General features: G+C 36.3%; 1 protein-coding gene across 4 annotated transcripts in view; it reads right to left on the reverse strand.

The window, feature by feature from the left end:
* The window catches only part of SPINK5 (serine peptidase inhibitor Kazal type 5), a 70,232-nt gene that overhangs the window by 27,232 nt on the left and 24,612 nt on the right, over positions 1–18,388 (reverse strand). For 3 of the 4 annotated variants that reach the window (XM_079145931.1, XM_079145930.1, XM_079145928.1), the window contains exons 7-18: positions 18,219–18,346; positions 16,711–16,777; positions 13,854–13,981; positions 12,495–12,579; positions 10,739–10,866; positions 9,433–9,514; positions 8,220–8,347; positions 7,388–7,469; positions 6,931–7,058; positions 4,119–4,167; positions 1,861–1,988; positions 61–148 (exon numbers count right to left, since the gene is read on the reverse strand). In XM_079145931.1, the coding sequence (XP_079002057.1) occupies positions 61–148; positions 1,861–1,988; positions 4,119–4,167; positions 6,931–7,058; positions 7,388–7,469; positions 8,220–8,347; positions 9,433–9,514; positions 10,739–10,866; positions 12,495–12,579; positions 13,854–13,981; positions 16,711–16,777; positions 18,219–18,346 (1,221 nt within the window). Of the gene's footprint in view, positions 1–57; positions 149–1,860; positions 1,989–4,118; positions 4,168–6,930; positions 7,059–7,387; positions 7,470–8,219; positions 8,348–9,432; positions 9,515–10,738; positions 10,867–12,494; positions 12,580–13,853; positions 13,982–16,710; positions 16,778–18,218; positions 18,347–18,388 lie in introns of all 4 variants that reach the window. The other variant, XM_079145929.1, reaches the window with a different exon arrangement.

Genomic DNA, 18,388 nt, shown 5'->3' on the forward strand with positions numbered 1-18,388 from the left:
GAGATGGGTTGAGGGAGGACATTAAATAAGTATGTGGCTGTGATGATCTGAAATAACTACCTCCACTGCTTCTCTCTTAACTTTTTCAGCCTCCACTTTCTCCTTTTCTTCTTCATTAGAATTTTTCTTCTCTTCTTCTTCAAGTCGACTGCAATGGAAGATCACAGGCTGAGTACAATTCTCCACTGACTTTGGTAGCATGTTTCAGGAAGAAATGAGGAGCTTTCAGACTGAGAGTCAGCAGTGTTCAAGATGCTGGTACCCATCCCATGGAGTGCTATTGTTTTAGCCAATATGCAGATAAATTCAGTAATCTACATCCCCCCTCTAAAAAATAGCAATAATGGAATAAGCATGAATTTTATCAGCATTTGGCCCTCAATTGATCTTATATTCTATAGATCTGTGACTTTAATTAGTGAAACCTTTCCTATCCAAATAACTACCACATCAAGGATGAGAGCAAAGGGTAATGCCAAGTAAGATGATGGACCCATCATCATACAAACCATGTTGTATTATAAAATAAAAATTTTAAATATTATTTTAGAAAACCTAATGTTCACAGAGAAATTCTGCTTTGGGATTGTAACAGTGATTCAAGTCCAGTAAGATTAAGAAGCTCCTTTTTTGTTTTATACCAGAGATTGAACACTGGAGAGCTTAACAATGAAGCCACATCTCCAGCCTTTTCATTTTTTATGTTGAGACAGGGTCTCACTAAGTTGCTTAAGGTCTCACTAAGTTGCTGAGGCTGGCTTTGAATTTGTGATCTTCCTACCTCAGCCTCCCCAGCCACTGGGATTATAGGTATGCACCACAGTGCCCAGTAGCAGCTCCTTTATTGAGGTCAATCACAAGCTCCTCTGACATGTACCATGTCACAGCTGGACATTGTGAGCATTTACCACATCTGGTTATTACTACAGCACCAGCAAATGGAACAGATCAGAGAGAAATCTTGATTTCTTTATTCCGGGTCACTATTTAATCTAATGTCCTACTCTGTCAATATCTCCTTTTAAGAAATTACCTGCATACCCTTAAGGTAAGACCTGTGTAAGTTGAGACAATTATATTTTTTTAGTTCTTTAAACAGATATTTAAATATTTTTTTCAACACATATTTTAGAAGGTTCAGGAGGGCATTGGAAGCCTATGTAACAAGGAAGGAATTAGAAGTGATAAAACTCAACTTCTATATCGTCCTACACAGTGGAGCTGTAGTCCCCGGTTTATCCATAGCACTAAGCAAAAGAAAGGTCTAGTAATCCCTGACCTGGCTTAACATTTCAGTACAAATCTGGCACATGAACTTGCCTCTCAGGGGTTTCCCTCCACACTAAAGCCACTTATCAAAGTACGCATTTCACCTGCTGGCACTGTCCCTGAAAGGGTAGACACAATCCTATTCCACTTCTTCTTCTTCAGGTTATTATAGCAATCTTTATATCTCAGCCCCACAGACTTCCATTCAACTGGATTACCTTTAACCCACATCTGAATGTACTCACAGAATCCAGAATCATAAAATACCAGAGGAAGAGAGACCAAAGGGAGCAAGCACTCCAGATCATGAAACTTCTGTCCCCTTTTTGTCATAAATAAAGTGTCTAGTGTTAAAAACACATGAACACTAAAGTGAATCTTTCTCTTTGACTTAATTAGAAGATAGAAGGAAACTTGGTTAGAGAATAACACTGTCACTGTGTGGTTCAATAGTAATTAATGTCTTTTCCATGTGTTTGTAAGATTTCTATTTGACAACCCATAGTACATAGACTATACGTGGAGGAGTAATACAAAACTCAGAATTAACAGTGATGAGAAAACTCAGGGAGAGCTGGAGTGGACACCTACAACACACTAGCACACATGGAACACTTGTTTCCATGCATTTTGCCATCAGGGCCAAGAACAGGGTCATGCTCCCTGGTGCATATGAGTATTCCATCCTTCACTTGGTCCCGGAATTCGCTGCAGTCTTCCTGGAAAATGAAGAAAACATTTTCTCAGATCAGTTTTCTCACCTTTCTACCCATGAATAACAAATCATGCATAGTAGTGTAGGAAAAGTAAAAAGAAAAGAGAATGATAACATGTAGCAATAAATCAGTAAAGAAGTACAAAACTCCAATCATACTCAGAATTGCCTTGATGTTACAGCAGATCTGTAACCATCACTACCATTCTCCTGAGGATGCTTATAATTATAATTATGGAGCAGAATAAGGCTGATGAGATGGGCAGAGTCCAACAGAAAACATGCATGTCTGCATCATGTTGCATACTGCAATCTCTCTGTAAGAGCTAGGAAAAAACATGGTGAGGAGATTCAATAGGCCTACAGGGAAAGCCTTCCTGGAGGGGCAGAGAGAACTGCTGAGCTAAGGTTTGACTTTAGGAAGCCAAGAAAGAAGAGGAAAAACAAGCATGCCAATCTTTGTAGAAGTGAGCAAAGTATGATCCCTGAAGAAACTGACATCTTTCCTAGAGCAAATCCCTGTGCAGGGATGGGGATGAGGAGTTAAACCAGGAGAGTACAATAGGAGAGGAGAGAAGGAGAAAATGGGTGAGCACCATTGGGAATATCAAAAAGGACTTGGCAAATGGTCAAATATAATAGATGAAAGAGATTTTTAGTTCTGAATTACTGATAAGTTCTGAATAACTGGTAGTTATTGAAAAAGAGTTGATATCAACCTTTCCCAACTAATGGTTAGGTTCAGACTTTTACAGTTATTGTTAAAAAAATACAATTAAAGGTAATCTTGTATAAGACTACTGTGAAACTAACAAGCTTGTTTATTTTGAGTTCTAAGTGCTTCCCATGTCTAAATGTCCACCTCATTCCCAAGATTCAGAAAAGTTTTCTGCTATTATTTCACTGGAAAGGTTATTAATGCCATTAGTCTAAATTTCCACTCCTTCCTGAATGTCAAATTATTCTTAAGTTCAGGTTTCTTAATGTTGTCCCAGAGTTTTTGTGTATTTAATCATAGTTTCTTAAATGTTGCTTTAATTCTATCTGGTATATTCAAAGTCAGCCATCTTGACTTCAGACTGAGATTCTGTGTTCTATTTGGTCTAATCTGTTGAAGAGACTTTCCTAAACCTGAATTTTCTATTTGATTTATTGTGCATTTCATTTGCAAGATTTGTTTGGTTCTTTTTCACTATTTCTATCTCTTAAGTGAATTTCTCATTTATATCCTATACTGGTTTCCTTAATTTTTTTCACATTTTGCTGTGTTCTTCTGTGCATTGATCATTTTTACAATCATTCTTTTGAATTTTTTACCGTCTGTTTTATCCACTCAATCTTTGGAATCAGTTGCTAGTGAATTATGAGCTTTTTGATGACATGTTCCTTTGTTTTTTTTTTTTTCTTCCATATTTCTTATATTCCCAGGTTGATATCTGTGCATCTGTAGGAATGAATTTATCCTCCACTATTATGTGAAGGCCCTTTTAGGCTCTTTTAGCTTTCTCTTGATGAAATGTTCCAGAGCATAGATTCCCTGTTGTTTCTTTGGTGATGCTTAGCGTATTGTGACACTATATTGTGTTAGTGCTTGAGGATTCCACTTTCTCTGTAGGTCTCACAAGACTGGGGTCCATCCAGGGGGTCAGACAGCTGTGTTGTATATAGCAGTGTACATGGGGTACACCCTCTGTAAGTGCTCTTCCAGAACTTCACCATTCTAAGTTGTAAAAGGGTACGGGTATGATCTATCCTTTGGTCCTGTATAGGCATGGTGTCTACAGTCTCTGTGTTACTTCTCTCTGCTGCTGCTACAGGAGTAGATGTCCATGAGTGGTTCTGAGGCCCCTTCACCATCATTAGTTGGGACATAGTTGTCAGTTTGGGGTTTAGGTCTCCCCTATGCTTTGAATACTCTACTAAAAAAATGAACCTCAAAATTTGAATAATCATGAAGTAAAATTGGCATTCTAGAAAATTCTCATCAAGACTTCCCCTTCTTTTATAGGATAAGAGTTTTCTTTATTTCAGGCATAAAACAAATAGAAAAAAATTTATGATAATGAGATAACTAGAATACCATTGTAAAGAAAAAAATGCCAGGGCACAGAATCAGTATTTCTGAGAAAATTACCTTTGCTGCTTCCCTTTTAGCTTTTGCTCTTGCTCTTTCTTCTTGTTTACTGTAAGGAACAGGAAAAGAGAGAGAGAGAAAGAGAAGAAATGGATCTTAATCCAGGACAGCAAATCTTGCACATTCGGAGATTGATCATCCATTGCTTTGACTTTTCTCAGGATCTACTGTAGTACTTTGTCACTTTATTTATAATAAACTAGAAAGGTCCACCTCACCTCAACACCATGGTATGCGAGAGGAAGTCCCTTCATCACTGAGACACCCTGTTTAACTTCCCAGCATGTGTACTACAATAACACAGAGATTTGCTTCTGTGGTCCCTTTTATAAAGTGGGAATATTTGGTTTGGGAGGCAATAGAGGAAACACTTTGGAGTGGCATCATCTAAGGAAAATAAGGCACAACTTAGCCTCTCTGGATTTTAAATGAAGAAGTGGTAGAGGTATAGGATAGGTAGTAGGAATACCTTTCTCATAGGAATTTTGGAGTATTAAATGAGTCGCTACATATAAAGTCATTAGAATATATCTCTTGCATCATAAAGTGATTAGCATAAGTGATATAAGGGACTGATACCATCATCATTGTCATCATTGTAAGTAAACCTTCCAAAAATAGGCATATGATAGAAATTAAGCAAGAGCAATAGCTCTAATCATTTTAGACAAAATATTACAAACTGAATTTAGTGTTGGAACTATATGATAGCTGGTATATGACACAAACAAATCATGTTGTATAGATAAAAAATTGAATAATTTGTTAAAATATTTTAATGTAGTCTAATAAATACAAGACTTGATCATCCATTAATTAAGATATTTTTGAAAGTTGAAAAGATTATGTTCACATGATATGGAAATGTGCAAAAAATGACAATGGAGGAAGAAAGATTATCAAGAGACTCAATAACCTTTGTTAGCATATCCACAAAATATGAGGTAATAAAAGTATTTTGATAAGAGATTTTTGTATTTATTTAAAAAGCTTATTAAAATAGGTTGAAATGTGAGTTTTTCATACTTCTTTATGTGAAAACTGATCTAAAATCCAAGTTGACTATTTTAATGAGGAATGATCAGAAAAGGCAGCAGAACTGACAACTAGGTGGAAGAATTATTTCCTTGTCTTTGAAAGATGACTGTAGAAGAGAAGCAAAATAGATTGAAAGAAGTCTGCATATAGGTAAATATATTACCAGAAGTTGATAGCCCTTGATAAGAGATTACATCCTATCTACACCACAGTGAGAAGCATATTATAATTTTCTTCACTGACATGACACATAACCTTAGCTGACTTTCTGCCATTCTCAATTTTGCTGGGTCTTAGGTTTTTCATCTATTAACTTGTGACAATATAGAACCTATTTCATATGATTGTGATGAATATTAAATGAGATTAAGTGGAAAATATTATCACATACCAGTCAACTATATCTACTCAATAAATGTTCCTTATGATATGTAAGTCATCATCATTTTGACTTTCTAAATTGAAAAGATTTTTAGTGCTCAATGACTCAAACATTATGGGAGAAATCTGATGGATTCCCCAACAGAGAAGACTGAATAACCAAATATCTTTCGAGATCATTAGGACATAGAAAATAAATTGGGGAATACTTTTGCTCAAAAATTGAGTTCAGAAAAATTGTAGATTCTTGTTTAAGGGTTCATGTCATTTCACTAACTCCAAAGTCAAACATCAGGTTCCCTGAAATAGGCAACTCACTCCTACACATTGAAATCATCATCCTTAAGTCTTTATCTTCATGTTATTCTTCACATTAAATGAAAGTCTGCCTCTTGATTGCTCTTATCCAATTTAGTTCAATTCCCTAAATTCACACAGAATGGGTGGGAAGAAAAGTAGTAAGCAAAACAAAATATCTCATAAAATTTTTATGTACTACAATGATAATTTACCTGTAATCTCCTATATTTTCTTATTTTGACTAATAATATTTCAGAGAGCTGAAAGCAATTAGTATGATTACCAGAGAGTATTCTCTAATTGGGGCTGGGTTGTAGCTCAGTGGTAGAGAACTTGCTAGCATGTGTGAGGCACTGGGTTTGATTCTCAGCACCACATATAAATAAGTGAATAAAATAAAGGTCCATCAACATGTAAAAAATTATTTAAAAAAAGAACATTTTCTAATCTGGATAAAAGGTATAGGTTACTTTGGAAATGCCATATAAGATATTATTCTGAATCTCTCCTATAACAATTATTTTAATTGACAAATAATTTCTATTTATGGGGTACAATGTAATGTTTTCATATAGGTATACATGTGAAATGATTAAATCAGCTTAACAAATGTAATCACCTCATATATTTATTGTTCTGTGATTAGAACATTTGAAATGTACTCTTTTAGCTCTTTTGAAATACCTGGTATATTCTTAACCACAGTCTCCATATTGTACAATAGATCTCAAAAAAAAGTATGCTTCCTCATTGAAACTACACCCTTTAGTTGACATCTCATTCTCAACACCCACCCCTTCCCAACTCCAGTCTGTGGTAACCACCTCTCTATTGTCTATTTCTATGAGTTGGACATTTAAGACATCATATATTAATCAGATCACTCACTATTTTCATTTTTATATCTTGCTTATTTTATATCTCTTATGTACTTATAGCCTGAATGCTTTCCATTTGCTCTGATGTTTTCATACTTTTAAATATGACATGCAAAACTGAATTCTACATAGAAGAAGAAAGTGCATTGTTTCCAATTTAAAAAAAAAAAAATTCCCAGAGCAGTTCCCATGCTCCCTGCTGCTGCTGTACTCACAAGTAGGCCTCACACATGGAGCAGGTGTTTCCATGCATTTTCCCATCTGGGCCCTGGATAGGGTCATTCTCCCTGGTGCAAATAAGTTGTCCATTCTTCCAGGATTTGCGGTACTCACTACATAACTTCTAAAAAAATAAGGAGGAAAGTTGGAGGTGTTGAACAAAGGTTGGATCAGATTGCAAAATGACTGAAATTGAGCCTACTTTAAAACTGAAGATCAACTCTTGGCCTACTTTAAGATAGTTCCTAACTTTAAGGCATAGATATTTTTAAGTGATAATATCAATGAATCCTCAAGAAGAAAATCACATATGTACCTGCACACATGCAAACACACAAAAACATCATCTGTACAAATGTTTTGCAGAGTTTCAGGGAATTCATGTGTTCCCTGAATGCCACATGTTCATCCCCAGGTTCCTATGCCTCTGACTTAATGGAGAGGGTACCTCACCTCAAAGGAAGTTGTGTTTGCAGATTGTCTTTTATTTCTTGAATTACTTTCCTTCTTTTTCTTTTCCTCTTCTTCTGCTTGGCTAAATGAGAGTGGTTGAAGAAAAGATATGAGAAAGAATCATAGAATTTTCAGATTGGATGTGATCTCAGATAAAAATTAATCATGACAACTAATTAACATTTATTAAATTCTTACTGTGTGCTAAAGTCTGCTTATACTATGAAACACATGTGACTTCATGTAGTAAAACTATTATTATAACCCAAATTTTCTAATAAGAAAACAGATAAAATGACTAATTTGTCCAAGGACGCAGAAATGTAAGTGCAAACCAAGAATTTAAATCCTGGTCCAGAGGTGGTTTTCTAAACTTCCAGGGCTCAGTATTGAATCTCTGATGACTGTCTAGCCTTTGCCTTAATCTGTCAGTAAGGCCTTTACCTACATCATCCTTGATACTCAATGGTAAGTCATTCCATCTTTGAAATCATCAAACTGTTAGGAAGTTCTTCCTGGCATTGAGTTGGAGCCTGTCTTCCAGAGCTTTCACCCACAGGCCCACTGGCCTCACTTGCATCCATGGAGACAACCTAGAAATAGTCCTGTTTCACTTGGACATTTCAAAACTGTGACTCTCCCCTGACCTAAGTGTATGCTCATCTTAATGATCAAAGGACATGGATTTTATGTCTTTCTCCAATGAGGCATTTTCTGCAAATATGCTTTAATTTCTATATTTCCCTGTTAAAGTGGTCCCCTCATAATTGAACATACAATAAAGCAGAAAGAACACCCCGCTCCCTTGTTTCCCTGCTGCTGCTCTACTCACAAGTAGGCCTGACACATGGAGCAGGTGTTTCCATGCATTTTGCCATCTGGGCCCTGAATGGGGTCATTCTCTCTGGTGCAAGGGAGCTTCCCATTTCTTACCAACTGTCGATATTCACTGCAAAGCTCCTGTGAAGGTATGGAAATGAAGTTACTTCCTAACAGAAGATTCAAACATCCATATTGGCCTAAATAAGTGTTATATCTTGAAAAGCATAGGAGTTTAAGTACATTTCTCTTAAATGTCAAATTCAGTTCAACAACAATAACAATATATCATTTTCTAAGAAATGGCCACAGATAAGAAATAATAAAATGTCACGGTATGTTAGAAGGGGTACACAAGCAAACCCTACCATAATCCAAACAGAATAAAATAAATGAAAATATAAGGGTACAAGAATATCTGATGACTCAAAGTTTAGGATCATGAAATTTGATTGTGGAAACTAGGGAAGATATCAAGAATAATTTAACTGAGTCTGTCAAAAGTAAGTAGCATTTTCCTAGGTTCAAAAAATGGATTTGGGAATATGTGCACTGCATTGTGAAAATAAAATAAGCCAAGAGACATAGGTGAGAAATGACATAGCAGATAGTGGAACATGAATTCCTGAATGGAGGTAAGGAATCAAATTAGGAGAGAGGCATGGAGATTAGTTGATGACTACAGTCTGTGGGTTTAAGCAGAGCAGTATTATGATCTGATTTTGAATTATTACTTTGACTTTATTAGGGTAATATCTGGATTATCTTAATAGGTGGATAAGGGAAAGAATAGAATTCAGAGGAGAATTAAGTGACATTCATCCTCACAACAGTGCTGATCATTCATCTAAGGTTTGGAAATGAATATTGTAATATTTCAGAGGTAAAATTCATGCCTCTTGTGGAATCAGGATATTTTTATTTCAACTCAGATATGAAATCTCAGTTATTCATTTGGAGAAATTACACACATACAGTTTTTCTGGATAGCAGTTAGCAATAGCTAACAGCATCTATCTGAAAATGTTGAAACTAGAACTGGAACTCAATTATTGACTCCAATAAGTTCTTTTTAGTTTACAGAGTTAGACTCTGAAGCAGCAAGTACAGAACAATAGCCCATGGTATGCAACTCAATGCCATCTGGGATTGAAGGGTTGAGATTTTCTGATAGTCTCTTGGAGGTGTTCAGTTAGAGTAGGATTTGTTGGATGGATCCCACTCACTTCATATGAAGGTGCTTTTTCAGATCCCCTTCTGTTTCTTGCTTGGGCTTCTGCCTTTTTCTTTTCTTCAGCTTCTTGTTGGCTGAATGAAAATAAAAATAGAAGAGATCCATTAAGAGTCAACACATGCTGATTTCTTCACTTGCTGCACCACTGATCTTTCCTCCCTGCTTGGGGAGAAACATCCTTGGCCCTCTCTTACTACATATCAACGGGAAGTAACAAAGCAGCCTCCAGTCTGGTATGATACTGTGACTTCTTTGCAGCTGCTGCTTAATATCAAAAGAAAGATGGTAATAGTGGATCTGGAAAACTTGTGTTCTGTAAATTATCCTTTTCACCTAACGTGAGAAAAAAGATCATCAATGTCTACAAAGAAGGTATCAAATTTAGACTCATGGTGACATAACACCTGGAGGTGGAAAACAGCTTTAACCAAGTTCACTGACTCATTCTCTTGTTTCTCAGAAAGGATGAGAGGCAGAAAAGCCTTGGCTATCGATACTTTCAGCATGTGGCTACAACCAAGGTATCCTCTCTCAAGTCCATTTTCCGTCTACACATTATGCACACCATGGCTTTCAGTTAAACTTAAAATGCAGTGTTTATTCAGAACTGCTTTATCTAAAAGTCAAAAGGTGAGACCAATGGATATAAAACAATGATTTCCACACACTGATAAACCAAATGAGCTTAAATTTGCTTTGTACAATGCAATTGTATGTCATGCACAGTTAACTGATGGTATTTCAACTGTACATGGTTATCAACCAAAACAAAAAGTTAAATATAGCTCTTTTATTATCTAAATATAGTCAAATACTTAATATGAGCGTAATCAAATAAATTGAGAACTATTTTAAATAGTGAAATGAAACTGGTAGTTCTTACTAAAAATGTCACTGTATATAAAGTAACATTTAAGGCAATTTTATAAAAGTTTATGGCTGTTTCCTGGGCAATTTCATTGGATTTCTATCAGTGCTGACTTTGAATTCCAACCCCCATGGAAGCTGAGATGCCTATGTTGCCAAAATAGGTTCACCTACGAAGCTCCAGTAATGAAGCAGCAACTCATATTTGTATATGTTCATGTTCATCAGGAGGGTCCAATGCTAACCGAGTGAGCACCAGAGAAAACAAGGCAACTTGAAACAGATGACTCCGGGGACTTACTCTCAAGTCTACTGCAGCATTCTCCTTATTCCCTGTTCAACTCTCTAATTTTGCACCACCAATTTCCCCATCAATGGAACAAGTTGGCTCGACTAGGGCCCTGGGTGACATTCTAAAACTCTATACTCACAAGAAGGCTTGGCACATGGAGCACAGGTTGCCATGCATTTTTCCATCTGGACCACGGACAGGGTCGCTTTCTCTGGTACAGACAAGTGTTCCCTTCTTTGCATTATCTTGATATTCACTGCATTGTTTCTGAATAATGAAAATGAGACACCTTAGACATAGGTCTCTATTTGCAAATTTTGCATGTTGTTTAATTAAAGAAATTGGAAAAGAGAAATTTTGGATGAAAAAATAAAACTTAGGATTTGTAATACTTCTCTCCTTCAATATTCATCCACTTAAGGATTCAACAAATATATTAAATTAAGGGGATATAAATATGAATGTGATTCAGGTTCTTCATTAGCCATATAGAATAAGTATTTTCAAAGTACAGGGCTAAGAGATATAACTCAGGTCTAAATTAATTGTGCAATAGAAGTTCCAAGAACTTTTGACTCAGTTCTGTCGTGAGGATGTACACAGGAACACAATGGAACAAAAAGTCCTCCAAGAGGGATTATGATATACAAAATTCTAGTGGCATTATACGACATGTTCTCTTGAGATAATTTGACATTTCCATGAGCATAGTAGCTAAACAATTAGTTGGGTAAAGAAAGAAAGATTTGGGAAGTGATCAAAAAGAAGACCTTGGAACATGATCAAAACCAGACGACTACACTTCTAAAGGAATTTGGATTTTATTCTTAAGCAATGAAAACATGATGAATATTTATAGCAGAGAATGAAGGAATCAAACTTTTGTTTTAGAAAGACTGTTAGTCAGATCTGTGAAGGAATTGTGTGAATAGATATTGAAATTAAAGAAGTTAACCACATTATAGAAATAAGAAGGAAGATAGGAAGGAAGAGATGGGGGAGAGAAGAAATGGAAGTGGAAGATAAGAGGATAGTTGAGGCATATTTGAGCACTAAAATTAGAAGAACTTGGTAAGCTAGGATTAAGAGGAAGAAAGAAGTTAAAAATGAGGCCTAGGCAACAAGATTGAGTAACATAGGCAGAAGGCAGCTTAATGGGGCAGGTCACTCTGCAAAACTGAGCTTTGCCTTGTAGAAGGCTGGTAACGGTGACAATGAATCTAAGTAGGATTTCTGCACAGAGATATCTACCATTTTGATAAATGACTCAAATATACTCTAACATACTTTCAAACATTGGAATTTCATAATGCCAATGACTCATGAAAACATATTCTGTTCTAGGAAGACAACAGGGAGGGTGAATTGATCTGAGGACTGAGGAAAATGAAGACTAAATGTATATAAAAGTGAATAGACCAGTAATGCATCAATGCAAAGGGTAACTAGGAGGTGTCTGAACTCAGATAATAACAATAGAAAAGCAGGCAGATGGTAAGTTAAGAAACATTTAAAAAGTGAAAGCAGCATGATTTTAAAGGAAGTGTATTGAATTTCTATTTGGTTTTAAAATGAATAGCTTCACAACAGCTACCACACTATGGAAGAGACACAACACACTTTGAGTTCAGACGATGTTTTGAAATACCACTTTCATTTGAAATGTGAATTATTTTACTAATGAGCCTTGGTTACTTTCCTCCAAACAGAACAAGAAACGGTAATGGCATAATCATTTTTCTAAGTTTAAAATAATGACCATAAATTAATTTCCAGAAAACTTGTTAGTAGTAGGGAAAATATTAAACAAATTTGAAAGTGCATACTAGAGTAATATGCCCGCACATCCACACCTCTCACACAAATGTTATTAGATTGATCAGACTCATCCCCACCTCGATTTCTCTTTTAACTTTAACTTCTTCAGTCTTTCCTGGATTTTGATCTGATTTCCTTTTTTCTTCTGAAAAGTTCCTCAAGCTGAAAAAATAAATAAATAAATGAGTACAGATGCTACAAAACTTCATGCTGCACAATAGGTATTAGGCACAGATGAAAAGTAGTTAAGTTTTCCCGGGTTCTGCCATAAGCACATTCCAATCACCGTAAGCTCCACTATAAAGATCTTCTTTCTCATCTCTCCTTTTAAATATTCCCAGCTTGAATTTTTAAAGAGGTCATTCCGGACCCTAAATAAAAATGAGCTCTACAGCTATCACTTTGTTTCCATACTTCACAATTCTTCTCTTATGGCATAGTTTTCATCCTGTCTTACAACATGTAAACACGTATGTGCATGTGTGTTCATGTCCATGGCTTACTTCTGCTATGAACCATAAGCTTCTTCACAGACGGGATCATCAGTTATATATTCATTCATTCACTCACTCACCTATCACATTTGGTGAGTAACTACTTTTTGGTAATCCTTGGCCTGGGCCTGGGTATAAAATGTGTATTATATAAACCTATCCTTTATTCTCTTGGCATTTATAGTCTACTAGGGTGATGATAAACAAATAGTCATAGAAACAGTTACACAATTACCAACTGTAATGATTGTTATTAAAGATAGTTTCCAAAGATTTGAGGATTGATTTTTGATTAGGGACTTCAAGAGGTCTTAGCCAAATAAAAGAATCTTAAAATGCTATCTACAAGAGGAGAGACATTAGCTGGCCAAGACCAAGAGGCAGTGGCAGTCCACTGCAGGCAGGGAAGAGCTTATGGAACTCAAGGATCTGAGGGAAAGTGTAATGAGACCTGTCCGGGACATCTTCATAAGTGCCGTAATTTATACATAGTAGGATTTGCCCTTTTCCTAAGGCCACACATCCCAGATAAAAATATGTGGAAATAATTTTTTCCTGAGGATGTTCATCAACTCTGTCACAATTATGTAATTACTGAAGAAAAACAAGGTCTTGGTATCTGCTTTATCCCATTCTGTGCTATGACTGGGTACTGAAGAGGCTCACAAAGGTCCCAGGGGAAAGAAATGTGAAGAAGTGTTTTCTAAATCAGTCTTCTAACTGGAAATTGGAATGGTACTCAGAAAATAAACCAAACATTAGTGTCCACTTACTGATGGTATGGTGATTTGTGGAGGACATAAACTGCTCAAATCATTCTCACCAACAAACGTTTCCACTCAATATTATTCTGAATACTATTGAATCGAAGTGTGATCAGTCCTGGTCAGTCTCCACTTCTACCCTTTCAGAGATTCGGAAACATTCCCCTTCTGTACTCACAAAATTTCAGCACACAGTGAGCATTTGTTGCCATGCATCCTGCCATCAGGGCCACGGATAGGGTCACTCTCTCGGGTACAAAAGAGTCTCCCATTCCTCACTTGGTTCTCAAATTCCTTGCAGAGGTCCTTCAAAAATCAAGTCATTGTACTCATTATTTTTTACTATTTAGTTTTGTAACTTTATGTGATAGATTTATAACCACACGATGTCAGGTCTGGAAGTATTGGTAAACACAAACAACTTATTAATGAGAATTAATAAGGAATAATAATTATGTTGTCAAATTATTTAGCACTTGTATTTGTTGTGTGATATATTTATTAAAAGGCAAAAAGAGCTTAGGAAGAAGAAAAGAGGGTATTTCCTAAAACTAAAACTAGATTGTTCTTGCTAACTTCCTAACCCATAGGAATAACAAAAACAACAAAACAAGATAAAAAGATTTTTCCCAACATAAACCCAACAAGAGTATCCAAGGCCCAAAACAGAAAATGTCACAGAAAATAGAATTCAAGAAATTGGTGGTTAAAATTTACTAAATAAGGATGAAGTCAAGAATAATCCAGTTCCCATTTGCAAAGGAAAGGGAACAAGATGGGGGTCCAGCAGAGTTATGTATAGCATACTGTGCTTCCTTTACCATTGTTTATTGCATTTCTGACAGTATAGGTGAAAATCTCTGAAAGAGTGAATCAAAATTTTTTTCTCTCCCACCTTACAGAGATATATAGACCATCAAGACTAATATCCACCTAGATAACCTAAAAAGGCTGTGAATTATCAAAACAAAGAGAGATTCATTCTCAGATTTCCTGAAGCTTTGGAAAGAATTTTCAGATTTCCTGCTGTGTTTTGAAAATTCTATTTACTGAGAGCTATACCTAACAAAAAACATACCCCAAATTACTCTAGGTTGGAGAAATCCACATCATATATTGTGATGACATATATTATTACTAAACTATAAAAAATTTGCTGTATAACCTTTGCAACTTGTGACCCTCATCTTTCCATTTCAACCAAGGAAACGGGAGCATAAACAGGATGACTGGAAATCAGGGGATTTGGCAGTTGGACGGTGGTTTGACTAGAGAAGAGACCTTAACAAAGTCCCATTATACCTTTTGGAACTCAGCATTGCCCCCACACAGTGAGATTTTTGGAACAGATGGTTTTGGTGACCTTTTCTAAATCAAGCATTTTCTGATTTTTCTTTATGATTCAAATTTCAATAGGATGCTTTAAAGGAGAATCCTAATTGCCTCCTTATAATAAGATATTTATTTATGGAGGAGTAAAGGGTATTGTGCCAACCTTCCTCGTTGTAACAATCTAGGAACACAGATGCTGATAATCATGGCACAGTAATAAAATTAACGCTTAATGATTCCCATAAGAGAGACAATGATAATTTCAGTTTATAAGTTGTGATTCATCCAAGGAGATTCTGAAGAAACTCTTTTGTGAGCAACCCACTGACAGGTTAATTACAGAGTAGTATTGAGCCATCAGTGTAAAGCAGTCCTATTCAAGGCAGTTACGCCTAGTGACCCCAGCCACACAGAGGAAGAGGTCCGGGTAGCCCAGACCTGACAAAAAATGGGGTGAAGCAACTTTCTGTATTAGGGGGCAAACATTCTACCTATCACAGAATGACATAGACCTTTAGTCAGAAATTTACCAGCCACCATGGAAGGACTACTTTCAATCCTTGGGTACTGTTGAACAAACCATGGAAAGTTCTTAGTACTCCTTTTTCCAAAATTTAAACTCAGAATGCCCAACTAAGCTAGGGAACTTTGTTTCATTAACTAAAACTGTGATGTGGAAGGTCAGCACTTGATTCCCAAACACTTGCCTGTTTTTTCCATAGGAAAACTCAAGCCCTACAATCCACAAAAATAGTGTTTGTATTAGTAATAAGAATGCAGGATGCAGAATCACAAACAGGAAGGCAAAACTGAGGTCATTTACCTAACCTCCTTATTTTGCTGACAAGAAAATTGAGGCCCAGAGAAGAGAAGATTTGCTCTCTCACACACCCAGAGCATGACAAAACAAAGCTAAAACCCAGATGTCCTAACTTCACAAAGGCCTGTCACTTAGCAAAGCAATTGCTGTCCCTCTAGTTGAAAGTAGGGTTTGATGTGACTTAAAATCTAGGCTGCATTAACTATACTACTTCTTCAATTAACAAAAGGAATAACTTTTTGTACTAGACTGAAAAACTAAATTATCAAATAATTTGGGGGAAAACCACTTCATTTTAAGGGTATTTTTTGAACCATCACCTCAATATTAGAAATTTTCATTTAAACAAAAGCAAGACCTTTATAAATGCAGGTCTCAATAAGGTAATAACCATATGGAAAAGTGAATAGCTCCAACTTGATTGTCAGTGGAATTTGTTATAAAATGTATCAGTGAGTATACTGTTTGAAGACTTTATTTTAAAGCCATTCCTCACATTGTAATTTTTTTTAAAATTATTCAAGGCAAAATGGTTTAAACCATGCCAAAGAGAAGTCTGATGGAAATTATCAAGATTTAGTGTACACAAACGTTATGCTTTAGGGGAATGAGGTAGCAAGGGTGGAAATTCATGATTTGAGGCTTGGGTGGAAAATGTTGATTTAAATCTCAACCTAATGATGATACAGAAGGAATAGACAATTTGGGGATTTTTAACATTAAAATCGAGCCATCTAATAGTCAATTTGAGGAATTCTAACATTTAGAAAAAACCATGTGGTAATAAAAGATAATGACATTATTGCATTATTTTAAAGATTCAAGCATAATTTGGTTAATGTTCATTGTCACAAGAACAAAACGCTATTGGTGAGACATTTACCTTTTCAGCATTTCTTCGAATTCTATTTTCACCTTCTCGCTTGGCATTTTCTGCAGCTTCTTTTAAACTGTTACAGAAAGCAAACAGCTGGTTAGTTTATGGCTCGATCCTATTTTCAGAAGCCAGCCTTACTCTACACACTTTCATGTCCTCTGCCATAACCTGTTGAAACTGATCCATTTGCAAGAGACAAACATTTCCCTGTCTTGAATGCCTGAGCCAGAGAAATTGCCAAAGATAAGGAAGGGTGTGAAACTGACTCACTGCCAGTCAATTAGAAGCTTTGTTCTGTAAGACTGGATGGGTGTGCCACCTTGATTGACAAACAGAAGGTTGTCAGGAAAATTCCCTGTAACAGGCAGAACCAAGGGCTTTAGAACAATGCTGTGACAGGGATGAAACCAAACTGCACATCTGAGGTATTGCCTTCCACACCCTTTTGTTTAACTTCTTAAACCTTAAAGTATTTGTTTGCTGTAAAGTCATGGTTGTTAGTAAAAGCTAAATTTGAATTGAGCTTCTAAACCCTTTCACATCTATTACCTAATTATAGTCTCATCCTGGAGACAGGTGTTGCAATATCACTACAGTGGAAGAACCAGCTTACAAAACTCAAAATACTCTTTTTCAGTAGGTGCATGAAAAGAAACAGAAAACCACAGAATATGGGCAGGTTTGAGCTTTGCAAGCACATGCCTCCTAGGTAAGAAAGTGGAAATTCACTTTCCTGTCTGGAAACCAGTAATAATCACCGTCTCCAGAACCTGATGGGACATGCACTTCAAATCTATAACGGATGAGGGTCATTTTTCAAAGGCAAGTGTGAAGTTTATTAATCTGTTAAATCTTCTTCTGCCCTAATTTTACAGATTCAATGAGGTAAATATAGCACCTTAAGGCTTGCTGATGCAAGGGTTAGAGTCTACACCTTGTTTAACAGCCAGAATACAAAAAGACTAATTGCCTCATATTCATGTCTGGGTCTCCAGTGCCCAAAACAGTGCCAGGCACTCAGAGAAAGTTTCACCCAATTGTTCTTTCCCTTTTATAACATTCACCTTCTACATGAACAATGAATTCAGACACATGACATTATTATTGTTATTATTATTATTATGATTGCTTAAAGTTAAACTGTCATTATTTAATAAGGGTCTCTACACATACCCAAATGAAGCAATGCTGCCAAATGACTGACCTAGATCATTCTATATAACATTGTTTCCAAATTTTAAAACACTAAGCTTTATAAAACATGGGGTATTTTGAGAATGAAGGGTCTCAAATTAAATAACTAGCATAACCACTTTATTCTTTCCTTTTTAGAAACTTCAGTGGATGATATGAAGAAAAAGAAAAGAAGCCATTCTAAAAGCAAGAGCTGTTTCACATTATAAAGACAAACAATTGCATGCTTCCTAAAAAGGACTCTTGCTCCATGGAGGGGCTTCTGGGGAGGAACCCAGTGCATGCTCAGTGCATGGTCCCCTGGGGAGGAGGATACTTACAAGAGCTCAGCACACATTGCACACTTGTTGCCATGTGTCCGCCCATCAGGACCAAGAACCGGATCATTTTCTCTTGTGCATCCAAGTCTCCCATCTTTCACGTAGGCCCGAAAAGCACTGCATAAATCCTGAAGAATGGGGAAAGGAACGTGGCATTCTCCAGAATGATT

This window comes from Sciurus vulgaris, assembly GCF_902686455.1.
Source record: "Sciurus vulgaris genome assembly, chromosome: 6".
NCBI lineage: Eukaryota > Metazoa > Chordata > Mammalia > Rodentia > Sciuridae > Sciurus > Sciurus vulgaris.